Genomic DNA, 27,539 nt, shown 5'->3' on the forward strand with positions numbered 1-27,539 from the left:
TGCACTGGAGTTCGGATCCTTCAGGTCCTGGGGGCTGCGGGTGCAGAGTCTTTACCAGGCGTCGGGATCTGAGAGCAGGCAGTCGCGGTCAAGGGGAGCCTCGGGATTCCCTCTGCAGGTGTCGCTGTGGGGGCTCAGGGGGGTCAACTCTGGCTACTCACGGTCTCGCAGTCGCCGGGGAGTCCTTCTTGAAGTGTTTGTTTTCCACAAGTCGAGCCGGGGGCATCGGGTGCAGAGTGTCAAGTCTCACGCTTCCGGCGGGAAACGCAAGTTGTTTTAAAGTGGCTCCTTTGTTACAAAGTTGCAGTCTTGGGTGAACAGAGCCGCTGTCCTCGGGAGTTCTTGGTCCTTCTAGATGCAGGGCAGTCCTCTGGGGATTCAGAGGTCGCTGGTCCCTGGGGAGAGCGTCTGGAGAAGTGTCTTTAGAAGTGGGGAGAGCTGGGGCCAAAGCAGTTGGTGTCTCCGTCTTCTCTGCAGGGCTTTTCAGCTTAGCAGTCCTCTTCTTCTTAGGTTGCAGGAATCTGAGTTCCTAGGTTCTGGGTAGCCCTTAAATACTAAATTTAAGGGCGTGTTTAGGTCTGGGGGGTTAGTAGCCAATGGCTACTAGCCCTGAGGGTGGGTACACCCTCTTTGTGCCTCCTCCCAAGGGGAGGGGGCCACATTCGTATCCCTATTGGGGGAATCCTCCATCTGCAAGATGGAGGATTTCTAAAAGTCAGAGTCACCTCAGCTCAGGACACCTTAGGGGCTGTCCTGACTGGCCAGTGACGACTCTTTGTTTTTCTCATTATCTCCCCCGGCCTTGCCGCCAAAAGTGGGGCCGTGGCCGGAGGGGGGCGGGCAACTCCACTAGCTGGAGTGCCCTGTGGTGCTGTAACAAAGGGGGTGAGCCTTTGAGGCTCACCGCCAGGTGTTACAGTTCCTGCAGGGGGAGGTGTGAAGCACCTCCACCCAGTACAGGCTTTGTTACTAGCCACAGAGTGACAAAGGCACTCTCCCCATGTGGCCAGCAACATGTCTGGTGTGTGGCAGGCTGCTAGAACTAGTCAGCCTACACAGATAGTCGGTTTAGGTTTCAGGGGGCACCTCTAAGGTGCCCTCTGGGGTGTATGTTACAATAAAATGTACACTGGCATCAGTGTGCATTTATTGTACTGAGAAGTTTGATACCAAACTTCACAGTTTTAAGTGTAGCCATTATGGTGCTGTGGAGTTCGTGTTTGACAGACTCCCTGACCATATACTCTTATGGCTACCCTGCACTTACAATGTCTAAGGTTTTGCTTAGACACTGTAGGGGCACAGTGCTCATGCACTTGTGCCCTCACCTATGGTATAGTGCATCCTGCCTTAGGGCTGTAAGACCTGCTAGAGGGGTGACTTATCTATACTGCATAGGCAGTGTGAGGTTGGCATGGCACCCTGAGGGGAGTGCCATGTCGACTTACTTGTTTTGTCCTCACTAGCACACACAAGCTGGTAAGCAGTGTGTCTGTGCTGAGTGAGGGGTCCCCAGGGTGGCATAAGACATGCTGCATCCCTCTGAGACCTTCCCTGGCACCAGGGCCCTTGGTACCAGGGGTACCAGTTACAAGGGACTTACCTAGATGCCAGGCTGTGCCAAATGTGGAAACAAAAGTACAGGTTAGGGAAAGAACCTTGGTGCTGGGGCCTGGTTAGCAGGCCTCAGCACACTTTCAAATCAAAACTTAGCATCAGCAAAGGCAAAAAGTCAGGGGGTAACCATGCCAAGTAGGCATTTCCTTACAGCACGCCATCGGCTTTACTGTACTAAATAAAAACTCAGGCATAATACAGCTCAAAACTGATTTTCCTTTTTGGACAACTACACTAGACCACAGATCCTCAGGAAAATATGGCTTAACACAAAATTGCTTTTTACATATTTATAGCCTTGTAGGCAGGTGACGATTATTTGTATGCAATTCAATTACAGCCATTTCATTAATAAAAGGCGATAAAAGCTGATTTGGCGCACCAGGATGTTGACTCCATTTTTAAATGTGTATGTAACAGTAGCACTAGGATTCTTTTCTGTATTCACTAGGGCACCATTTCTTAACCGTTTGACTCTGTGGATTTTAATGAACAATGAAGTGTGAATTATTTAATTCACAAACAAAAAATGCACATCAAAATGTAATTTTAATAGGGAGGCTTATTCTTCGTAAAATGTATTGATTTAGCTTTATTTCTAAAAGATGAACTGATATGCTAGACTCTAGAATACCACTTACTCTTTTTTCGCACCTGCTGCATGCTTTCTTTCGTAAGCGCACATCAGTGCTTCACAGGAGGCCTCACTACCTATAATATACTCAAACTGCTGTACTTGCGCTGCTCCCTCAGATACATTTAAGGAGATCAATTTAATTTTTTATTATACAAAGTCAAATGCCTTCACATTTACAGAGTGTTTCAAATGTTGAAAATGTTGCTTTTTTGTGTATATATACTTAACTATTCTGCTAGTATTTAATTTTCTTAACGGTTGCAGACTCCTTGAGTAGGCATCGGAAACCTCGGGCTAAGAACCACCGTACAGGGGAGGATGCAGGTTTTATAACGGGCTAATTTCAATAAAATATTTCCCAAAAAGATATTTACTTCCCACGTTTCTACACTTTGAATCTTTCTGGACCAGGGTCACATGACAGCCAAATTAGAATGAAATCACAAAGTATGCTCTTTAATCGACTGCTAGGGATCTGCTAACCAAATGGGTTTCTCTGAAAAGTATTAGCAACGTACTTTCTCTAGAAGAACAGATGCCACGGCCTGTAATAGAAACACTACGCAAACTCTCGCTGCATGCATGGCTGTGGGCGTTACAGAATACGGGAACGATTCCTGCTGTTCCTGACTTATTTAACAGTGCAGAAAATACTCACCAGAACCTGCAACTGTGTCAAGGGAGAAGATTGGTTTTCCCTCCGTCTTGTAGGAGATGACAGACCTAAATTACAAGGACAGGTGTCTTTGCAGGCAAAGTAAACAGACAGCTCAAGGTGATACGAGAGAATATAAGTGAATTCTGCAGTGCTCGATTCACATGTGTAAAACGCTACCAGAGTAAGTAAACACTAAAGGCAACAACACAGATAGGGATTGTGTCTTTCCCCTTCACTTCCTCACAGAAGCATTGTTAAATGATACAACCTGTTTATGAAACAATAAATACCAGAAATATGCGCTGGTAGTGGTATATGTTATATAAAAAAACAGAACAGTAAATAGAAGAAAAATAAATAAAAACTGATAATTACTAGAGCAGCTCTTTGCAGACGGTGAATCTTCAAAGCAGGTGGCAAGCAAAGCATAGTCATGCTCTCAAAAAACTCGAAAGAGGAACTAGCAGGGGGCAAACATTTTGATACACCATTGTAGACATTTTTAATGCATTTTCCTCGTTTTGTGATTTAAGTCTTTCTTGGCTGGTGTCCATCTTGTGTTGTATGAAGCACTGGCCTCTAAGCAGTGGTTCATTCTTAAATTGCAAAGGATAATCAAGTTGCTAAAGTAAGTTAGTTCAGATTGTACGTTTCAAGGACAATATCTTAATGCCCCACCAATTGCAAACGATGATCTGAATTTCTCAAGGTGAATGCACATGCAGGCCCTCCAACAAATGATCTATTCGGCCATTTTCGGAAGTATTTTTTTAATTAAGTTTCAAACTTAAGTTTGAGAGAACACAGATGCACTTACGTCAAGCTAATTATTTTCTCCTACTTAAAAGGTCAATATTTCCTTTTATAACTATTGTTCTTTGAGTACTTTGTGTAGATTTAGAATTCTAAGCCCCTAATATATTCCAGCATTAGCATTTTTGTGTGGCAGGCATGTTCGTGAGCCTTCCTGTTCAAAGGAAATTCTAGTATACTTTATAATCGGAAAAAGTACAACCAGAATGTGGCACTAACTTTCAAACTGATGTGATTTGCAAAACAGATTACACATATGTAAGATACAATATAGATTTACTTGAAGCGGTTATAGATGACAGATCCTTGATCAAACTCGTATCCGGAATTCAGGAGTTCTGTGGCGATAATAGATGCATCACTGAAGGTGGGTGGCTTTCTTCCAATTTCTTTAAACGTCAGCAATATATAATCCTTGTGAGTCCTGCAAAAAATAGAGATAATCAACTAAATACATGCCTGATACAGACCTAAATTTAACATAAGGAACGGGTAATGAGAATGCGTAACCTATGAAACAGCCTCAATAATTTAATAGTCTAGTCAGAACGACTATTAACACAGAGAAGTGATCCAAAATGAAGATTCTCATGACTAAGTATTTTCTAAGGAACATTTGTTTTGTTTTGCAGGTTCTCAAGTCTCAGCAGACTTTTATTTATTTATTTTTTACATCATGCATGGTCACTGGAATGTAACAAGTTAGTTAAAAGTGAACATTTTCTCAAAATAGAAAAGCATAGCCAGTAAAACCCCAAAGAAAACTTTTTCTAAATAGATTGGTATAAGACACATGTAGAAAAGTGCCCCCTTTTAAAATGGTCACTCCCACTATTTGCCTGGTATTTTATGCAATTTTAACTTAAGTGCACTGGGTTCCTGCTAACCAGGTCCCCAGTGCCAGATCTGTTGCCCTAAAACTCTGCAATTGTTCCCCAACTGACACTAGTAAATGGTACCCCTGGTACCTAGGGCATGAGTACTCAAGAGGGTCCCTAAGGGATGCAGCAAGTATCGTGCCACCCCAATGAACCTCTCACCACACTCATGCAGACTACCACTGCAGGCTTTGTGATATGGGGCACACAAAAGTGAAAACGCAACATGGCTCACAGGATGTGTGCCATGCCTGCAATATATGTAAGTCACCCCTACAGCAGGTCTTATAGCCCTAAGGCAAGGTGCATTATCCTACATGTGCAGACATATCTTCAAGAGGGTACCTCAGCCCCCTGCTACCCCCTCCCCCAAACAAGTCCAGCTTGCCACCACAGACAAGATTCCCCTGCAGGTGAGTTTGCATGCTCTCAGAGATCAGAAACTATGCCTGCTCCAGAGGAAAGTGTTCACACCTCCTCCAGTTATGTTATGCTAGTGATTTAGCACAACAAAGCCAGGGACGGCAAAGTCCCTGCCGCCTTTGATATGCGACCTCAGCGTCCCCCAAACCTGGGAGATGCCACCCCCTGCCATGAGGCCCATTTGGCACCAGGACAGATGGGGAAAGTAGACAGTCAGGAGGCATGCTGCACTCCCAGGCTAGTCACACCCCTAGGGTGGGCTACCTGAAGTAAACACGAAAATACGAATTCCAGCATCTTGTGTGTGGTGGAACGAGGCACTCTGGGACAGGGTTATGCCCACTTCCAAAAGGAAGCGGTCAAAAAGGGGGTGTAGTGACCCCAAGGGTAAGTAGCCCATTGGCTACTACCCTTCACTCCCCTTAATGCCCATAAAGTCGGAATTTAGGTGCCCTCCGACACTAGTAACTCAGATTCATTGGTCGAAAAAAGAAGGGCACCAAAGAGCCGCCAGAAGCAAGAACTGAGGAGCAGCAATTGACTTGCCGCCAACCCTGCCGACTTGCCTGAAAATAGCACCAAAGAGGACTCATCCTGCAGCTGATCAGCCTCCAAAAGTCTGGGAAAGCTGTCAACACTTCAAAAAGCAACCAGCCTCTTCCTTGGACCACAAGAGCTGATTATCTGCACGTTTGCAGAGACCAAAGACAGACACTAGAGTCTCTGCTAGCATGACCCCGCCGGGCAAAGTAACACTGCATATGAGCCCCACAGCCCGAGGAGGAGTAAACTGATGGTGCAGCTGAGCCTCTTTAGGTTTAGCCAGACTGGATCCCCAGTCCCTGCCTGCAGCCTGGGCATTAAAATCGCAAGAGCCTTGGTCCGCAAAAAACCTGATAGCTGAAAGCACCAAGGCACTCGAGCCCCCCCTCTAATTCCGAGTCATACTCGACAAAGGTACCAACAAGGTTCTAAGACCCTTGACGGCCCAGCACCCCCTTTGGGTTTAGCTAGACTGGTGCTCCAGTTCCCACCTGCAGCCTGTTTTCGCAGGCAACTGAGACCAGCGAGCGTCTACAGCAATGTGACCCATCTGGACAAAGACCCAGTGCAAATGCAGCCTCCTAGCCAGAGTTGCTGTGGGCTGACTGTGTCTCCAAGCCCAAGACCCTCAAGACTTGAGAAGCCCCTTTTAAGTTCAGCCATACTGGTCGCCCACTTGCAAACTCTTTGCCACCATGACCGTTTCCCATTAAAGTGCATGGGAAAATCAACACTGTAAAGCACCTATGCACCCAGACACCCCATTGCCTCATAAAGTGACCTATTGGTGCTGCCTTGCCCCAAACTTACCTTAACTCCAGAAGAACAGTCCTGTTAATCATAGCCAAGGACCCATGCACAGCAAATTTTTCTTTCCATAGGATAAAGTTAGGGCACCTGACGCTGAATCCACCTCTGCACCCGGATGTCCCAAAGCAGACTGAGGTGACCTGTTGATGCTGCCTTGGACCTTGCCCTATATATAACTTAACTCCAAAAAACAGTCCTGTGAGCTGTTGTCAAGTACCCTATGCAGTTAATGCTTCTTTTCCCACAGGATAAAATTGCCGCATTAAAGTCAATGCAAGTGTATTTGCTGTATAATTCAAAACTGCTAATTTAAAAATTATTTATCGGATAAAGTTTTTGGCGCTAAAATATGTAAAAATTACCTATTTTTCTAAATTGGTGTGGATCTCGTTATTGAGATGTGTGTGTCATGTTTTGACTGTGTGTACAGCAAATGTTTAACAGTCCATTTGATTTGCCTAAGCTGCTTGACCACACTCCCACTAATACAGTACTTGGGTTTCTTAAAGAAAGCCCTGTTCACTTCTAAGGGGATACTTGGACTCTTTACACAGCATTCCTCTTTTTAGTATACTATATAAAGAGCCAGCTTCCTACCATGCACATATTCTCCTAAATAGAAACTACAAGCAACTAAACTCTGGATATGTACAACGTGAAACATAACAGTACACACACTAAAGTCTTGCAACCAAGATCAGACTTGCAAATGCAGTATAGTACAGTGCAAGCATGAGTCATGAATAGAATAAATTGCTTTCAAAATATTCTCAAGCAGAACAAGGTGTGAAAAGAGTGTCTTATAAGTACTGGTGATGCATCTCCAGCACAAGTGCCACAGGTCAATTTCCTCTTTAACGTCCACAGTCATTCCTACGAAGAATGCATGTACGGCTAGCAACCACATTATCTCAAGCACAGCTATATGCCTACAAGCGCTCTCAGCTCACATGGAGTCAGCAGATGCCCTTATGTTCTGAGAACTACCCAAAACCAGCCATCCTAATCCTCACATCTTGTACGCTTACACTGCACCCAACAAGTGCATTGTAGTAAGAAATAAAAAAATCGAATTTGTACTACAGGAGAAAATCTATGCAATATTTAAAATCACAACAATTTTAAAGGTGAAGTCTTTTAACATCTGCTTCATATATCTACACACAAAAAAAAAAAAAAAAAAATACCTCTGAAGAATAGCCCTCAGCTTGTCTCCGACTCCCACAATCACGGCTTCCTTCCCAGAACTGGACAGGGCTGAAATCTCATTTTTGATACTTTTTGCGACAGACGAGTGAATAGCACCACAGAGGCCACGATCGGAGGAAACACCAATGAGAAGATGCTTTTTCTTTTCTTCGGGGGCCTTTATCTCCGCTTTCTCATACAGAGCTTAAAATAGCAGGATGAGAAGATGCCAATGCTTAGACGAGTACTGTTGAAATCATTACTAACAGACTTAATTAACATTAATTTTGGACGCTTCCAATGATGAACCTACAAACCAACGGTACTGATATTTTAACTAACAGAAATGCCATTTAGACAATTTTACTGATGACAGTTTAGCGCTATAATTGTTTTGGTTCTTTTCTTTGAATCAGTCACAAGGCAAATTACTAGGTTTAGATTACATGAGGCTAATACTAATATCTGAAGGCACCCAAAATTCAAGCAGACTACTCAAAATGGACATTTTAAAGCAAACAAAGAACTAGACAATAGTTTTGGCTTTTGTATAGTAAACATGTGTTCTCAATATTCCTTGGCATAATAAATAGTTACTTCACAGCAGCAGGGCTAGATTTTCAGACACAGTTCACAGTAACTGCACAGCAGTGGATTACTTCCAGGCACAAAATAGGTGCAGCAAAAGGAACAGAGATTAAAGCTTCTATCTTTGTTGGGGGAAGGACACTAGGAGTTCATAGAATCGTTCAAAAGAACAGGACTGAAGCTTACAGACTGGTAATGGTTGAAAATAAAATAAATAATAATTATAATTCAAAACAAGCAATAGCAAAGCAATAGGTCTGAAGTTAATGAACTAACACTTGTTTTAGTGCACCACTAACTGAGAAAGTGTGCAACTAACAGTGGTTAAAAAAAATGAAAGGAGAGGCATAGCCTGCGGGGAGACACGCATGGCATTTCTTGGGTGAGCTCGGCAACCTGCTCAGGTGCCTGCATGACACCTGAAAAGAGGCAACAGGTACCAGTATATGTGGTGGGGGTGCTGGTTGAGCCTGTCAATAGGAGAGAGAACAGACTAGCGAGATGTGGGCCACTGATATTTGGAGCGGTGTGTGTGGCAGTAGCTCTCTTCGGGCCACCTGGCACGTCTGCAGGCAGAATGAGGCCGAACTTGATTTTGAAACCATCCCAGCACAGAGCGCATAGACTTCGGAAGAGCCTACCAACAGTATGACGGCGAGTCACTCTGGAAGTATGCACTGTATGATTTGAGATTCCCCAAGGATCTTCCAGGAAGGAAGCAGTAGATTGTGCTCCATTTAGCCTGCATAGCTACTCCGCGCATTTGCCTTGCATGGGACACAATGCTGGCCTCAGACGTGGGCTAAGGCACACTTCTCCAAAAGGTCAATATACTTCTGACTCCTGTTACTTTTGGAAGGCAAGAGAAGCAGAGGTGGGGGGTTGGGGAGAGTTCTTGTGTTAGGGTTTTGTGGTAAGTTGATAGGTTCGTGGCCACATTGCTGCTGATGTGTGGTTGATTATACATGCTTGGATTTTACTCTATCACTTAGACCCTGTATCCTTTATAGACACAGCTCAGCCACAGAGATACAAATAACCTCGAAGAAGGTCCTGAATGTCCACATGACCTAGCAGGCTGGCAAATGCATTCCACAAATATTATATATCAAGACTTGTGCCACGCTAAAGCATAAAGCTGGTAAACCCCAAGAACCCTGAAGTGTACTGGACAACAGCCGTTCTCAAAACAGGTGCCAAGATATTCACTGTCTTGGCAAATCGCTTGATGCCACAAAACGTCATATCTTATTCACCCTGACCAGTCTGCGTTTGTCCCCAAACAAGCTACAGACAACATCCTTGGAGTGCTACATCTCATTGCCAAAGCACGCTATAGAACTCGCTCACAGAACTTGACAAAGCATCCTATAGAAAGAGCTCACTCACAGAACTATTATTAGATGTAGAGAAAGCATTTGACACTAAGTCCTTTAAGGGAAAGGTCTGGGACCACATATGCAGACAGGAATAGCTTCCAAATATAGGACACCGTCCGCCAAAATCCTAGTCAATAGGAATCAATCGGATACATTTCTCCTACATAGAGGGACCAAGCAGGGAGTGCCCCTTATCACCCTTTTTATTCATCCTAGCCATTGGGCCACTGGTCACCCACATCCAAAAACAGCTGGATATCAAGGCTATGACCTTAAGGGGTAACCAACATACGTTCCACTTGTTATGGAAGACCTATAATATCATTGGCGGTTACAGATCTTTAGACATCTATAACAAACATGCCCTAGATCTGATAAAACAATATGTATGGTGCGTTATCTTGCTTTAGTGTCAATCTAACAAAGTCAGAATTTATATGAGTTGGACTGCACGTAGCCGAGAGAGAGGTACTAGCTAAGCAAACCCGGTTTCAATGGGCTAAAGATAAGATAAAATATTTTGAGATTTACGTCACCTCCAGATTACAGAACCTCTACACTGCTACTTATTTGAGGCTGTTAAACGCAGTTCCGATTGATCTGCGTAGACGGGCTAAACTTTATATTTTATGGCTAGGCCAGGAAACTGCCTTTAAAATTAATGTCGTGCCCAGACTAATGTGTCCTCCAGGCCCTGCTGGTGAGAATCCCTGAAACAGAACTAAAAGCAAGCTCTACAACGAGATATAGGCTCCTTTATATGGGAGTGGTAGGATGGGAGGGATGCACAAGAGAGCATGAGTTGCAAAAACAGCCCTGCAATCCCACAGATGCCAGGTAGGGCTGGGGCTCACCGACAGAAGGCAATATTAGGCCACACTCTTTTTCGAATGGTCTCTTCAAGAAAAGACAGACACTGGATCCACGTGGATGCAGCAGTGCCAGGTCTGACACAGTGGGCAATACTGTGGATGGCCAAATCTGAACCCACCCTCTCCCCCCCCCCAACCCCAATAGACATGTGTACAAGATTCCGATGCCTAATGTGGAATTATGGGAAATGATCACGAACAAGCAGGTCCTGACATAATTTCCCTCCCCATACACTCTGCTATGGAGAAATACATGTTTTGCACAAAGAAGCTTGAAGGAGGACATGGGAAACTGGTCAGAGGTTTTTGCCGGATGCTTAGAGATCTCTTTGACAATGATTAAATTAAAACATTTGAGAAGGACTTCAAGGTGGAAGAAACTGACCATATGCACCGTTGCCATATGAGAACCTTAGTTTTCCACCCAGCTAAACGACTGTTGGCCATTAAACCCATTAGTGACTGAGAATAGCTGTTCCCTAGCTACAAAACACATAGAGAACTTGCTTCCATGTGTAAAAGTGGACATAATGGACACTCTCTCTACAAGTACATAACATTGCAGCATAGAACACCTATGAAACTAAACAAGACCACTGAAATCATGCAATTGTGTGGCAGCTGAGATTTTTGCATAATTATGGATTTGCTGCAATTGTGACAAAATCCATCATCTGCTGCATAATCCGCACATTTAAAAAATGTGTCTAGTTTAAATGGTTCAAAAGTTACTAAAAATGCAACAACGCTAATGCTGCGTAGTGGACGGGCCTTTGCAAAGCTGAACTGGCCACCTTTCTATTGCTTATTCCTATATTTGAGTGTTAAACTGGTACTAATGAAGTGCAACCAATGCCCAGAGACTGGTACCAAGTTTAACAAGCATTTGCAATGCAATGGGGTCTCGCGTTTGCTCGAGTTACAGCTATTAGCGTTGTAAACTCCTAACCAGACTTCTTGCAACATATACTGAAAATGAAAAGTAAAACAGTTTCACATAAGCTAGTGGATGGCCGCCATGAGCATGAAGTAGACACACATAAGGAAACAGAAGTTCACTCGCTGTGAAACGTATCAGCAAAAGTGCAATTATCCATGTAACCGGCAAAAGTGCAACTATCGATGTAACAGGGTCGATGTCATGCAAAGCGCATGACTACCACCCAGCGAGATTGCGCTGCCTACGAAATAAAGAGAAAAAGTAGGCCAGAAACCATATGGAAAACATTGAGCCTCGTATGTTTTCAGTAACTGGCCGGTGCACTCGAGGAGGGCTAAACAGCGGAAAAGGCATGACGTACGCATGCCTTTCACTAATCAAATCAAGCAAATTTTACAAGGCAAGCCCACGAACCAACCAAAAGGATGGGTGTGACATGGGCGTGGTTAAAAGCCCATAGAGAGATTATACCGGGTATAGATCGCTTTGCTCCCTCAGCCCTAAAAATGACGAAATAACATAGTAATACTATTGCAAAATGTGCTGCATAATGTGCCTTTTCTTGTCGCATAATTTGCTCAACTCTGACGCATAATTTGCCCCTCTCCTGCCACATAACTTCAGCTCCCTGGCTAAAAAAGTTGTACCCATATTCATCTGCTCTGTGCTGCAGGTATTGTGGCCAAGAGAGAAATGCTATGCATACATGGTGGTCCTGCCCATTGTTGAAAATATTCTGGAAAGATTTACTGAGGCATCTGAAAGGGGCATTGATTTTGCGACCTAACTCTACTGTTATTCTTCTGCATTTAAGACCCATATTTGCAGCAAAACAAACTATCATGCAGCAATGAAAATTAACCACAATGCTGACAATTCATGACTGGGCTAGCAAGCTATGATCCTTTTTGGCTTGGAAAATTAACAAGGGGTTTGCATGACTGAAGCCACAGCAGGAACAGACGTGGCAGCTTCTAATAGAATAAATGTTTACTCGGAAGACAAATACGGGGTGCTTGAGATCATTGAGACTACTTGATAAACATGACCTTTAACAGAGGAAGTGATTTTACAAGACAAACGCAAGTTGGGAGTCTACGGTCAACCTGTTGGGAGAACGTGTGGTAATTTTGAAAGTTGTAACATTAACAAAATATCTTTGAAGAAAAAAATTCAAAATGTTAAAACTAGCGTTGGCAAAGCCAATAGGTGTGGGTTTAAAGTGATAACACATACAATGTTGGTGTACTACAACGAGACAAGGATAAGCCAGCAGAAAACATAAGGAGAGCTACTGTTGTAAAGTGGTATCTGTTGAAAGCCCAGAAGGGCAGAGGCCTGTCCCTCCTGGACTGTATTTAGGGCCCTGTTCTTTTTAAGAGGATTAAAGGATAACCAAGCCTTGTATGAGAACATTTGTAGGATCTATTAAATCTTAAATACATTTAAACATAAATGCAGCAAAATATTTGCACACAGGACGAACATATGGTGGTGATTTTCCCGGTCTAGTTGGAAACAGACTAAAACTCTAAGTTGATTGGTTTGAAATAGTGATAAAAACTGGGGAAGGAGCGATGCAGTTGGAAATTGTTGTGATCAATGTGATGAATGAGATCATCAATTTAAGTGAGTCCTTCCAACACAGCACTTTCGTTCACCTGGTAGTACCAAATGATAGTAACATTCTGATAATACTATGACAGTGCGAATTAGCGATTAAACTCTTAATGTTACCCCCTTATAGTTCAATTACAGACTGACAATACAAGTTTGATTTGATTTATTTTAGACACAGAGGCATAATGAGAAAATGACACGAATTAACACTTTGTGCTACATTGCATTAAACAACTACACGTTAAAGATCAGGTCTAGGAGGCATATTGCTCTATTTGTCAGCTTTCTGTCCTGTTTAAGAAGATCAGTTTGACTGGGAGTGGTATAAGGCCTAGGTGTCTCCAGAAAAAAAATAAAGAAATTGTATTACTATTTATGAGTCCCCCATAATATTTTAGTCAGCTTCGCTATCATTCCTGGTGGCTCTTTGACTGTCAAGAGCAAGCCAAGAAAGCACTCACTAAGCTCTGGGCCAGACTTTCTGGAATGTCTTAGTAAGGGACAGCGAAAAAATGTTTAAAAAAAAATAAAAAAATAAAAAAATCACATGGCATTTTGCAGAGTCTTAAACTCTATTTTTTCCATTCTCCTAAAGTGTAATGTTCAAGGAAGTGACTTCATGTGTAGTATACTGAGGAAGGGGTAGGTAGTAGCAATACCTTATGTGTATTTCAGGGTAAAATGTGTATTCTACCTAATAGTGTTGCCAATTTTCTTTATCACGTAAAAGACATGTATTTATACCTTAAGTCAAGGAACTAAACCGACAACTCACAAAGAGGTTCAAATTAAGCAGAAAAACCAACATGTTCATTGGGTATGACAACAGTGGCAACAGGTTCTCGGCGTCCCTTACCCAGCGCACCACTCCCATACACCCTGGCAGATTTCAGAACTCTCTCCGCTTTAGTGTACTTTGCAGCAGCAACCATCTTCATGGACTTGGTAATTTTCTGAGTGCTCTTGACGGACTTCAAGCGTCTTGTAACTATAGCAAAAAAAGAAAAAATACCAATGTTTAGGGTGCTAAATGAGAAAATACACAGCATCGGGAAAATAGACAGTGCTCTTAAAAATACAAAATGAAAGATTTGGTGGGTGAAATCTCATAACACTAGCAACATGAACATTCTAAACATCGCGGAGCTGACAATCCTAACTCCAGATTTAGTACACGGCTGTTCCTTGACAATTGTTCACAGCACTTATCTTTTAAAATAAGAATACTTACTTTCCTTCAAGGTTGCCATATTTCTTACTTGGCCCCTGAAAAAAGAGAGACATTTTAGCAATAATAGCAACTTTTTTGGCATGGAAGAAAATATTGGAAAACGTGTAACAGTCACTTTTAAAATACTAATGCTAATCAGTAGGATGGCAAACAAACACGAGGATGCTGGGTTCAAATTAGCTCTATGCTTAAACTCAAAGCAAATTCCAATTCACCTGCTTTTCAGTGCCATTGTACAACCACCCTTGTGTTAAAATGAGCAATATGCAAGTACCCTATGTGAATGTATGTCAGCCTGAATTAAAGGCATATATGGCAATCTGCTTGAAAGACCCCATTTATGTACCGCTGAATTGTTTTTGAGGGTAAGAAATGCACCATTATCCAACTCAACTGAGATTTCTTTATTGCCCACTAAAAGAATAAAAGATTAAGCCAATCCGGCCAATATACAGATTTCTCTCTCGTATGCAGTGGACTCACTACACACTTAGCACTCTTACTTGCAAAAACCTGTGTTACGCTTATAGAACGGAAAGTAGGTCAGAAAAGGAAACAACTGCTGACCCAGAACTATTAAGAACAGACAATTTGTTAAGTTTAAGACTGTATAAACAACAGCAGACTGTTTCTGTTGATAGCGTGGAGCAACGATCTTAAGGTGCTTACGGTCTGAACAAGAAGCCCTCAGTAATGCTAGATCAACTATCAGGTCCCTTGACCACATGCTACAAAATAATATTTATAAATTTAGGACAGGGAGCGGAGAATGATTTCCGGGTGCAGGTATTGAGATGTGGGTTCCCTGATTTCTAAGTGAGATGAGGACCGTGGAGGCGGTCTAGGAGGTAATGTTTCCTCACTGGATACATAGAGAGGTTTTTTTTTCCTCCTCATGCAGGACAAGGAGTCAGAAAGACTTACATCAGCATAAGAGGCAAGAGAGGGGACCATAGCATGGGGGATAGTGTATTACTCGGAAACAAGGGGAAAAAAAGCAACGTTTCCTCAACGAGACACGGACTGAGAGCGTCTACATTATGTACGAGAGTTTTCAAAACTAATATAATGAAAGTCCTTCGGGGTCACAGGATTAAGTTTTAACCCACTAGAACAGCGGGTAGGTTTTCTCTCTGGAACAATGCAATGGTGTGGCAACTCAATTAGTTAGTGTTTTTTTTTTCCAATAGCAACATGGGAAATGTTTCCCACACAAGGCAGATGGGGAGGATTTTAGTTGGACATAATCAGGGGAATCTTGTATTCTCTGTATAACTGAGCTGGTGTCTGGCATGCTAACAGGTAATGATGTAACAGAATGTTGGTGTGTGGTGTGGAGGGGTAGCTAGGAGATGGAGACAATTGGGCGGAGGATGAAGCCCCGACAGGACTTACCCGCTATTTAGGTAACCTAAAGGCCATATATGAAATAAAGAACTTAAAACCTACTTGAATAGCTCTAGGCTCACGGCAACACGCTGCGCTCCAACTACAACATTTTGGAGACGAGGTGTTAAGGACCCCTGTGGAAATGCAGCAAGAGACTGGTGGCAGTTGAGAGACGCTTCTGGAAGAGAAGGAGACCTTTCATTGGAAGGAAGATGGCCCTTTGACCATCGAGGACTGGGTCTGGCCAGCCTCAGAGCCACTGGCAACTGGTGTTATCTCCGGCTGCGGGACAGGAGGAGACCTTTGAGGAGGGTGGCCAAGGTCTCGCAAGGAGCCGGCTGAAGGGAATAATACATTGAGACCATCTGTTCCAGAGTATAATCCTAACATGAAGGACAATACTACGGTGACATTGTTCAGGAGACAGCAGGAAAAAGGCAGAAACTCCTTTACATTAAACACAGCCCTGTAATGACTCGTGGAGCTTCTGTCACTGTGATAGTGACATAAGGAAAAGCGTTCATGCGTGGGCACTATAATTTCTCATTTAAAGTGAATTTGGCACAGGCTAGTCCATGCCTTTGAAAGTCCTGTGTGCCCTGTTAGTGTACTGCAATGTTTGCACGTCCCTCCATTTAAATTCAACTGTCATGTGCAGGGCTTGTACTCAACTCACAAGCTCAGGTACTGCTCTGTGAAAAGGCACAAGCTCGCCCTACACCACTAGAGTCGTGCACACGCGTGACAAGAAAGAACCCTGGGGAGCGCATGAGGTCTAACTGAGTTTCAGGACAGTGGATGGTCATTATGAGGATCCAGTAAAGATATTCCACATATTTAATGGAGCACATAGCAGAGAGATAGATCAGAGATGCAGCCGCGCCTGTTAGCGCAGTGGTCAAGGTGAATGGCAAACGTCACGTCTTAGACTGCTGCGCAATGGTAGTCCCAACCTAGCTGTTGTCTTGTTTCTTTGACACGAGCTATGGGAAGCCTCATACCTTGACCCGTAGCAGCATTTCTGTGACTGCTATTTGCCAACTTTGTATGTCTGTGCGGGTGGTGGATGGTCTAACAGGTTTATTGGGTGATTTGTAAGCAAGCTATGTTGAAGACGGAGTGATTGTGAATGTTTGTCAAGAAAGGATCGTGTGCCGCATCCTGTGTGTCCCCGTTCGTTGTATGTCCCCGTGCGCTGTATGTCTGGCATGTGAGAGCGAACATGTAAGAGCACAAAACAACATGTGGCCGTATAAGTATCGTGTTTTAGCTGCATGAAAGGATGCTATATAAGGATCGACAGTATTTTAATACTGACTGGTCAATGTTAATATTAACAAAATATTAGACATTAACACTGAGACTGGACTTAAGTGCTAGTAAAATATGGTTACTTCACAGAGTAGTAAGAAACCCGCAGTAGTTGAAGCAGAATTCAAGAACATATATAATTAAACGGAAGCAATAGTACAAAACATTCGATAATTACTTTGTGGTTGTAAATGGGATGGAAAAAAATGTACAGACTCTTAGTATGCAGTTGTCATTCTTCCCATGAGCTTATCTTCTCTAGAGCATAAAGAGGGGGTGTTTTTCACTGGGGATATTAACATTTTCATTATTACGATCAAAGGGTAAGCTCTAAACTGAACAGATGTGTTTCCCCAACCCCAAAGACAGTTCTCTCACTGCGTTCGTTTGCACAACACGTTACAGCTGCTTTTGTTAGCATGGGAATTGCGTTCTTGCTCACTGGGGTAATTTGCCATAATCAATTCTCGCTGAGGACATGCACACTTCCCTGTCCGTTGCTCTTTAGAGGAGGGAACTGTGCGCTGATTTCGGGAGGTTTACTTATTCAAAGGAATCGCAGTTTTCGAAAGGGTTGTAATGGTTTAAAGGACGATTCTGATTGCAGGCTACGGGAAGGCACATATCTTGTTCGCGTGATATCCTCTAATGAGAGTGACTTGATGCAAAGGCTTTGCTGCTGACATGGTCACCTTCCGGTAATGTCCCGGGCGTTCAATGAAGGTGACCGATCAACGAAGACAGTGGCACTAACAAACAAACGTGCACTCTAAATCACACTTCAATGTGGAATCACTGCTTTTTTAAAATCACCATTCATACACAGCCAGTAGAAGTATTTAACTGTGTGTCCCGCGGTTTGCGCTTCTGCACCGGCACGGTAATGCGGGCCTTCCAACAACCCTTTACTCTGCGTCAAGCCCTCGGCTACCTTGCCTCCCATCCCACCCGACTCCGGTGCCCGGGCACATAAGTTGTGAGTAAATCCATTACCATTGTGGCTGGAAAACCAAGACACTGGTGCGGGAGAACATGGTGACTCCGATCAAGGTCAGGCTTCGCGAACAGCGCATGCGCCGAGAGAGATCGGAAGCCGGGTACCGGAAGCAGAGGAAGAAAAAAGACTAGAACTAGAGATAGAAAGAAGACAGCGGTAAAGAGTATGAGCAAAGAGAAGCCAGAAAAATAACTATATGGGAGCGGAAAATGTGTAATGTGTGTCTACAGACGATATAGGAGTAATGCATGTACTCCATCAAAAAGAAACCTCGTGGTAATTAGTAATTAAGAAATGTTATGCTAACATATGAGACAAGCGAGAACAAAATAGAAATAAAATACAGGAGTATGGTGTTAGTGATTTAACGCAAACATTCTGGTATCTGCCTAGGTTTGAGACTGCTTATTTGCGACATCTATCAATCCAGTCTTTTTATGTGTGCCATATGAATGCCTTTTGTGTGGCACGTTTCTAGTGATTCCGAACAGAGAGCCTACATTTCAATAAAGAGCAACAGTTAAGCCCAAGTAGTGAAATAGATTTCACAAAGTAGCCCATGTTAGGGTATAAACACTGCATCAAAACTGCTCAGTGCTCCTAAAGGTCCTACAAATGCGCCTAAAGTACTTTCGTTTGACTTCAGTGTCACCTTGCAGATATACTTAACATCGTAATAACCAATAAACTACATATTTTAGGAGCATGACTATAGTTTAATAAACTTGAATGTTATGCTTAGTACACATTTTAATTAAATGAAATAGTCTGTTAAATCATAACAGTTAATTAATGACTGTGTGGTAAACTCGGACTCGCATTTGCTCGGTGTAAATTCATAAATGGACTTTTTTTTACCACATAAATCCTCTATCGCCCGATTGTTTGGGGTCAAAGGCAACAAGTTTTTATGTTTACTTTGTCCTTGGGACAAGTAGGCCCAACCCTCTGCAGCACAAACCCTTTGGCTGCCTGTTTACAGAGAATGGAACTCTCTGCAGTTGAGGTAATGTTTCCAAAAGATAGAGCTGTTGAACTTGTATTTATGGTTCATTATTTGAAAGCCTTCATTATTAGGGTGAGTGCTGTAAATAAATGTTTTAAGGTCACACTTCACTATTGAAGTTGGTTCCAGTACAACAACAAAAATGTTTGAAAAGTTTAGGCTATGAGGCTAAGTATAATGCTCCCAGAATGCTCTCTGATTAGATGCAAATGAAGTGTCATTTAGTAAAATGTGTTGATGCATGCTAGTATTTCCCCAAAATATTTCTAATTGAAAATCAGTGTAACCATTTTCAACACGATTATGGGAAGCATGAAAATAAACAAACACTGACAAAGCCAACTGATCTGACATTTTTCTAAGTCTTTTAGTTTCATCAATGCGTGTCTTGTTTTGACATGGCTTTTGTAACACTTTATTGTTGTGGGAGCTACCAGGCCCTCAACATTGTAACAAACAATGGCAAAAAACAAACAAAAAGTTTTTGAACTCTAAAAGCACACGTTGCCACCAGTGGCATAACAAAGGCTCTGCAGCCTCCCTCCAGGGGGCCCCTTCAGCACAGCACCTGCCCTGAGTGGGTCTGGAGAGGGGGGCTCCTCCATGTTCTTTGCAAAGGGGCACCCTCCAGTTTCGTTACATCACTGATTGCCACTGTAGTTCCCGACACTGAACAAAACGACTTTGTGTGCCAATATGCTCCTTGTGGAAGAGCAGAGGGCGATCACTCACAGTAAAGCCAGCCGAAAAAGAGAGAAATAGAAGTTTAATAAAAACAAAATGTCTTTGTTAACACCAGACCTAATTAGGGACCAAGACCCACATGTAGGTAGCTTTTTTGCATGTCGCAAACAGCGACTTTCTCTGTTTGCGACGTGCAAAAAGCACACTGCGATGCACAAACCCAGTTTTGCGATTCGGTAACCTGGTTACTGAATCGCAAAACGGGTTTGCGACCCCTTCCTAATTGCGACTCGCAGTGCAATGTAGGATTGTTTTGTGACCGCGGGCGCAAACCAATCGCAGTTTGCACCCATTTCAAATGGGTGCTAACACTTTTGCAAAAGGGAAGGGGTCCCCACGGGACCCCTTCCCCATTGTGAATGTCACTGTAAAAAATTTTTCAGAGCAAGCAGTGGTCCTGCGGACCACTGCTTGCTCTGAAAAAATGAAACAAAAAAGTTTCATTTTTAGTTTTTGTAATGCATCTTGTTTTCCTTTAAGGAAAACGGGCTGCATTACAAAAAAAAACTGCTTTATTGAAAAGCAGTCACCATCATGGTGGTCTGCTGTCTCCAGCAGGCCACCATCCCCGTGAGGGCCGCCATTTGCAAGGGGATCGCAAATTGCGACCCACCTCAAGATTATTCATGAGGTGGGCATTTACGAAGCCCTTGCGAATCACAGATGGTGTCAGGGACACCATCCTACATTAGGATTTGCGACTCGCAAATTGCAAGTCGCTCAGACTAGCAATTTGCGGGTCGCAAATCTGAACCTACCTACATGTGGCCCCAAATTCTTAAAGAAAGTCACAAAAGTGCACCTATGGTATCTGCCGTACCCCTATAAAATATTTGTGAACTGTATTTTAGCATGGGTAAATACGCATGTGTAGATTTGCTCATGTGAAAATCTATTGAGCATTTGCAAGTTCATTTTCCCTCCAGCCACTTTCTTCCCAACCCTGGAAGAAGTTCTAATTCTGCCATTGTCAGGAGTAAATGTCCAACCTTTCTTATTATGGGAAAATATTAGAGAGAAGCTGGTGAAAATCTTTAAAACATGCAGGTTAGTAGGTTTGCGGACTCAAAGGCATTCCAGTCCTGGAACTATTGCTTACTGCTTCCTCCAGCCCCAGTATGCAGATCTGCAGAAAGGTGGCAAAATAAGGAAATTGCTACAGTAGGGATTGAAACTGCAAGTATTCAAGCCCTACTATGGTAGTAGCCCTGGCATAATCAGAGAGGCTATTATCCGAGCTCTTACATAATGAGATTGCTGCCATAATTTGTTGCCACACTACATGGCACCAAATGGACAAGTAGATCTTTTTACAGGACAAGTAGATTTGAGAAGCAACCTGTCCCCTGGACAAGTAGATATTTTAATAAATTCCACACCCCTGATATAATTAAACTACTTACATTTACCTTCTTCCTGTATGTGCAGTCAGAAATGAAAATGTTGCCATTTAGCATCCGAATTTAAATCTGCCATGCTAATTCCAATAGAATACCACTTTCACCACCCCACCATCAGAGTTGTTGGCTGGCTAACATAATCCCCCCCACCCTAAAAAGACACAAGACAGCCATTGAGGAGTAACAAGAGAAATAAACTACAAGGGTCACCCAAACATATCAAGAGTGTTCAAACAGGAATAAGGATGCTAAGTTGGCCTGAATCATGGTCATAATTGCAATAAGGAGAAATTAATAAAACATGTATAATTATCATATAAACCCAAAAAAGACCTTTTTCAGAAATAAACTTTTGGCATTAGACTGTAATGCTCAGAACTAACCCCGTAGGACACCACAATAAAAATAGCATTTGTAAGAAACATGGTCATGTAACCATATAGTCAGCCCCTAGAGAGCATAACCACATGAAAATTGAATGGCAGAAAGTAATGCAATGCAACCATATATTTAGCCCCTAGAGGGCATAGTGCATTATACATTTTCAGAGTTAGTAGGCCTACTAGTATACTATTATAGCATTAGAGCCCGCCGTAGTGGACTATACTGGCCACTAAAGGCCCGCTCCAACGTTAAAGACTTGAGCCAAAGGCGAGGGGCTTTGACAAGGAAGTGGGACTTTAATTGCAGGTATAGCCCAGCTAAGAAGGGCTACAAGGCTATTAGAACATTCTGCCACTAGATGGCAGAATGTTTTAATAAGTAAAACAAAGTCCTCACGGAGCCCGAGGGGATTAAATCCCCCTGAGGCTCCGTGAAGCCTTTGTTCACAGCTTTTGCTGTGAACAAAGAACATTGGAATGTTGACACTCTAGGATATTACCAGTCATAAAAGCCCAGAGCACTCCATTGTCTCTAATGGAGCTCCCAACATTCCAATGTTCTAATATAAACTAGGCCCATAAATACAAACTATTTTCAGCTGTTAAACAAAAGTTCTAGCCCTGAGAGAGCATAAAAAGACACTGAATGATGGGACGGGTTATTATTTTGGGGTCTGACCCAGAGATGACCTAAATTGAAAGAGTGTGTAACGCTGAACGTTTTGGCGGTGGTCCCATTGTCAGGGAACCACCACAGGCTGAGTAAGGAGCAACCATGATTTGAAAAAGGAATGCCCTGAAAGCATTGTGGGATGAATTTCCGAGTGCAGTGAATATTGTAGTATCTTGCTGTTATGCTCAGAACAGCCTCTAGAGGACACCACAATAAAAATAACATTTGTAAGAAACATGGGGCCAGATTTACAAGGCCCTTGCGCCACACTAGCGTAATTATTTTGACACTTATGTGGCGTTAAGGAGGCCATTTCCCCACACCATATTTACAAAGTGGCGCAATGCAACCACTTTGTAACCCCTTGCGCCACCTTATACCTGTGACAGGTTTAATGTATGCAAGGGGGCATTGCCAGGCAGGAAGGCCGCAAAAAATTATGCAGTGAAATCTACAAGATTTCACTGCAACATTTTTTCCATCATTTTTAGCGCCTGCTCAGGGCAGGCGTTAGAGTGTCGGGCCCAGAGTAACCTATTGGCCTCCCTAGTACTTTGCTGCACTAGCACCATAATTTATGGCCCAATCCTGCAAAGCGGCACAACAGCATAATAAATTATGACGCTGTTGTGGAAATGAGCGCCATGGTGCACTGTATTGTAAATACGGTGCAACCATGGTGTTGTTAGGTAGGGACCGACGCGCCACTTTCTTGTAGATCTGGTCTATGGTGGTATAACCATATAGTTAGCCAATAGAGAGCATAACCACATGATAAAAGAATGGCATAAAATAATGCAATGTAGACATAGATTTAGCCCCTAGAGAGCACAGTGCCTTTCACCTTTTTAGATCTAGCAGACTTACTGCAATTATATTACAGAGAAAGCCCTTAGAACACAAACTACTCTCTACTGTAAAACAAATGTTCCAAACATTGAAGAGCTTAGAAAGACACTGCATGGTGGGAGGGGTTATTATTTTGGGGTCCTCACTAACTTAGTGTGGGGACCCAGAGATTGCCTATATAGGAAGAATGAGTTGCGCTGAAAGTTTTGGTGGTGGTTCCATTGCCCAAGGACCACAACAGGCTGAGTTATGGGCACAATGTTTTGAAAAAGAATTCTTGCAAAGCATTATGGGGCGAGTTTCCCTGAGGTCAGTGAATATTGTAGTATTGGCTCTCCCGCTGTGTTGGGAGAGCCACTTTGAGGATTTCTGTGTTTTGTACGTGAATCACTTATCAATTATAATTGTTTCTGTGAAAGCTATGGAGTGCAAAGGGGAAAACCAAAATAAATGACTCTGATTAGGTAATAGTGTGAACAATGTAATCAGCAATTCAACACTGCCGATGGAGTTCTCGCTGCTCTGCTGTGTGCGCTGTGAGCGCCATGGCCACCATAGAGCATAAGGGGGAGAGACAAAAGAAAAAATAGCTCGCCTACGCTGAAGTATATATCGGAAATCATGTAATAATTCATGTAACAGGGTCAGTCTGCAAGACAGTAACAAAACCGCCCCCAGGTAGGGCAAATGTAAAGCATTTACCAATGACATAAAGGGATTGTTGAAAAGGAAGCCCACAAATGAGTGAAAGTGATTGGCGTCAGATGGGCGTGGTTAAAAGTCCACAGATAGATACAACAGATGGAAAAGCAGTCCCGCGCTCAATCTAAAAACTAGGAATCCGTCTGCCACTTTCATGAAAGCAACATCTGGTCCATCCCCCTTGTGTTAAACTGAACTATGTTAAAATATAGGTATTTTTAAATGGTAATGATTGACATGGAAAACGAATGGCAAAAAATAGGCCTACTCACTGGTTCTCTGCCTGCTCTAAACCATTTTAGGATTTAGGAGTATGTTGTGTTCCCACAGGCAAAGGAAAGCAGTGGCCCTTCCTTCCCTCTTTCCACCTTCACAATCGTATTACAGTACCTCCAGCTCTTGGATAAGGGCGCCTTCCTCCCCTTCAAACCTGACCATATCTGATAAAGGATAGCTTTTTCCCTTTCTGTGCTTTCTGAAGCCCTGCAGCACGTCTCTTTAATGACAAGGCCAGGGGCTGCTCCAGGCACCAGTTTGAGCTTTCTGACAAAAAACAGTGCCTCAAGCAATCCAAGAGGAGCTCTAATTTGCATGAAATTTAATTTCATTGTGGTAATGCCGGGCCAAGCATTAAAATGTGTTAGGCGAGCCCGCAATGCTTGGCACTTAACAGGACTCCATACTTTATAAAACAATAAACTCAAAGGGTTCTGCAGCTGTTACATTGCAAGATGAGTAGCATACCCAATTTATAGTTTGCATTATAGGACATATAATAAGCTGCTGCAAGAACAATAAATCTGGCTCTCAAGTGCCTACACATTCATAAATGCTGTTTTCCGCACTACAGCGTGACGGTCTGCAACACCCATTTAACATTCATAATGGATTGGGAGCGGTGTAGTCCCTAGATGGACTTAGGTGCTCCCCACTCCACCTGTCTGAATTTAGGACGTTAACAGCAATTTCAAATGACTGAATTGTAGAATACATTTGGTCCTACAAAAATGAATGACAAGTGTCAACTTCAAAGGTTTTATTTAGGAATTTTAGTCATGCAGGAATAAATTCAAGGTAGTCAAGATCAATTAGTCAAAAAAGTGCATAGGTCAGTTAGAGTGCAGGATCAGTCAAGAACTCAACAAAGTTCAGCTAATCAAAACACAGAGTATAAAATGAGGAAGTAATCCTGCAGAGATTTCCTTTCTAAAGTAAGGCCTTTGTCCTTCTTTGTGCTACACGTTAAGTTTTTATTCTAGTGACAAATGAAAATACAAATCTATTCATGTGGTACAAAAGATGAAATCTGAGGCCTCCTTTGCCTTAAGTTAGCAATAGTATGAGGTTTCATTACTTCAAAGCAGTACATTTCAGCAAAATAGCTATATCACCCCCCCGATTATTACCTAAAATAATCACAAACATGCCCTCTGTCATAAGCTTTCAGTTCTTAAGTCTGGTTTCCTTCAGCTTTTTCATTTCAGTGTACATGCCACTTTGTAACTCCTCTAATTTCACATCAATCCTTTTTCATTTTCTTTCGCTTGTTGCTGACAGCTTCTTTTCCCCAAATTTTATCCCATCTTTTAACAAAATTATTCAACAGCCTCTAAAAAGAAAAAGACAAGCAGCGCCAATTAGTAGGAGCAGGTTAGGGATCCAAAAAGCAATTTAAGGATTCCTGCATCTATGCCTTCAAGCCACTCACCTATCTTTGGAAATCCTCTCCCCGTGGAACTACCTAAAGAAGCTACTAACGCCTAAGCATGTTTTTTCAAACTTTTTTAGTTCATGCATGACATTAGAAATGTTCATGACAAAATTATTAATCTGACTATCTATTCTAGGGATGTAAGCACTTCATTCTCCTGCCTCTATCACCTTGCAAACTATGCCTTACTTTTCAAAGCACATATCTAAAGTAAGTCTGTTCTGGATGATCATGGCCTCATTGCATGAAGCTCCTTGTTAATCACATTTAGTGAGGCAGCCATATTAGTGGATACTATATCTACCAAGATTGACAGCTTTCTAATTTATACATTTTTTAAGGCATTAATGTGCCAAATATATCATAAAAAATTGTGTAAAACTAAGTAGCCTTCTTTTCAGGTATCTGTCATTCCTCACTTCTAGATTGTAAGTATGGTATATTCTTGAAAAGACCAAGGCTGCATAACGTCTTCCCACCCAATAATGCAACAACTGGAAATATGTAGATTTTCCACACACATAATATATCTCCTTTTTACTTACTTCATGTTCTGCCAATACATTGTCCTTCACTAAATATTTCTGGTCACATTCACTACAGCTCACAATTTCTGTTGTCTCATGTAATTCTTGTTCTTTAACTGTGCATAGTTTCCCTTTCTTTCCATATTTCTCTGTTCTTTCCTTTGATTCTTCCTTGACTCCCTGTACTGCGGCCTCCTTTTCCTTTCTTATCCTCTCAAGTCGTTCATCTATAAAGATTCTCTAATCCTCTTTAATTTTGCTCATTTTGACCCTTCCAATGAACAGGAGGCCCTTTACAATGCCCTCTCCTGCGTGTAAATCTGTTTATTATTATTTTTTCAATGTCAATAGTACTAAAGTAACAGATATGAATTAAATGGAACAACATCAGTTAGCACATCGCATTTGGACAAGGTTTTGGTACATATGTTGATGCACAGAACTCAGCATGTAGACAGCTGTTGTCTAGTGTATTGGAGCATACCAAACGAAGGTACAGTGTAGTTGTCAGTTTACAAACATGCAACAATGTGATGTGGGCTGCTGAACATCGCTTAAGGTAAGCATAAACAGCATAGCACTGAGAGGGAGTGTGCATTCCTCAAATACTCTAAGGGATGATATTAGTGTGTGTCATATTAGTGTAGAGAATAAAACAAAAGTTGAGAACAAGTAAGAACAAGAATACAAAAAGAGCATATGGCCAACATGGGTCCACCAATATAACTAACCCCTGCAAATCAATAGTGGCAATATAAGCCGATTGAGGGGGTGAAGGAGGTGTGGTATTTTGGCCGTGGTCCACCCCATGCTGTGTAAACGTGTGTGCGCTGGCTACCAAAGTGCTTTGCTTTGGACCACCAAAGTGTTAGTGAAAAGAGGTTTACACTGGAGTGCAAATCAAGTAAGGTGCTTAGAAAACAGGTTGTAGATCATAAATATCAAAGTACGTTGCATTGAGGCAAAGCATTGACAAACAAACATGGTGCCTGTTGTGTTGTGACAGTACTAAACAACATACAATGTGAGAATAGTAAAGAGGCGATAATGAGACAGCCGCAGGCCACATTTCATATAATGTTGTCTGCCGTTTGAGGAGTGATATCAGGAGAGGTGATTGTGTCAATCACGAGGGGCCACATAGCTTTAGATCTTTCATCGCTGAAAGATTTGGTGGAGTCGTTGTCTAGGTCAGAATTGTGAGGGCTCATCTGAATGTCAGCAGCCATCTGTAAGGCATGCAGTCATTCTAGTATTATTTGTTCCAGGTCTGGAATGGCTCCGATTTTAGGGATATGTTTCTGTTGACGTTGGCGTTTCCATCTACGACGTACAGCTATCTTTTGTGATTGTGTTGGTTCAAGATGAAGGGAACCTTTTGTGTACTGCGGCTGAGATCAGGAGGCTAGCAAACTAAGCCTTTGGAGTCACTTTGGTGGTCCTGGGTTCAAGTGGCAAGTCCAGTCCCTCTTACCCAGGCAAGAGGGAAGCTGGGCAGATAAACAGCAATTCAGCAAGACAGCAGCAGGTCAGCAGTCCAGCAGAGTGGCAGTCTTTTCAGTAGCACAGCAGTCCTTCCTGGCAGGGTATACATAGGGCCAGAAATGTACTGAAGAGTTGGTGTCTGAGCCCCCTGTTTTAAACCCTGTT

At 42.6% G+C, this 27,539-nt stretch overlaps 1 protein-coding gene across 3 annotated transcripts in view; it reads right to left on the reverse strand.

The window, feature by feature from the left end:
* Window positions 1–18,013, reverse strand: part of ATP5F1C (ATP synthase F1 subunit gamma) — a 38,866-nt gene extending 20,853 nt beyond the window's left edge. For all 3 annotated transcript variants that reach the window (XM_069229261.1, XM_069229260.1, XM_069229262.1), the window contains exons 1-6: window positions 17,891–18,013; window positions 14,198–14,232; window positions 13,823–13,954; window positions 7,567–7,771; window positions 4,006–4,149; window positions 2,913–2,977 (exon numbers count right to left, since the gene is read on the reverse strand). In XM_069229261.1, coding sequence (XP_069085362.1) covers window positions 2,913–2,977; window positions 4,006–4,149; window positions 7,567–7,771; window positions 13,823–13,954; window positions 14,198–14,232; window positions 17,891–17,970 — 661 coding nt within the window. In that variant the 5' untranslated portion in view covers window positions 17,971–18,013. The remainder of the gene's footprint in view (window positions 1–2,912; window positions 2,978–4,005; window positions 4,150–7,566; window positions 7,772–13,822; window positions 13,955–14,197; window positions 14,233–17,890) is intronic.
* Window positions 18,014–27,539: the final 9,526 nt, after the last annotated feature.

This window comes from Pleurodeles waltl, chromosome 4_1 (assembly GCF_031143425.1).
Source record: "Pleurodeles waltl isolate 20211129_DDA chromosome 4_1, aPleWal1.hap1.20221129, whole genome shotgun sequence".
Lineage (NCBI taxonomy): Eukaryota > Metazoa > Chordata > Amphibia > Caudata > Salamandridae > Pleurodeles > Pleurodeles waltl.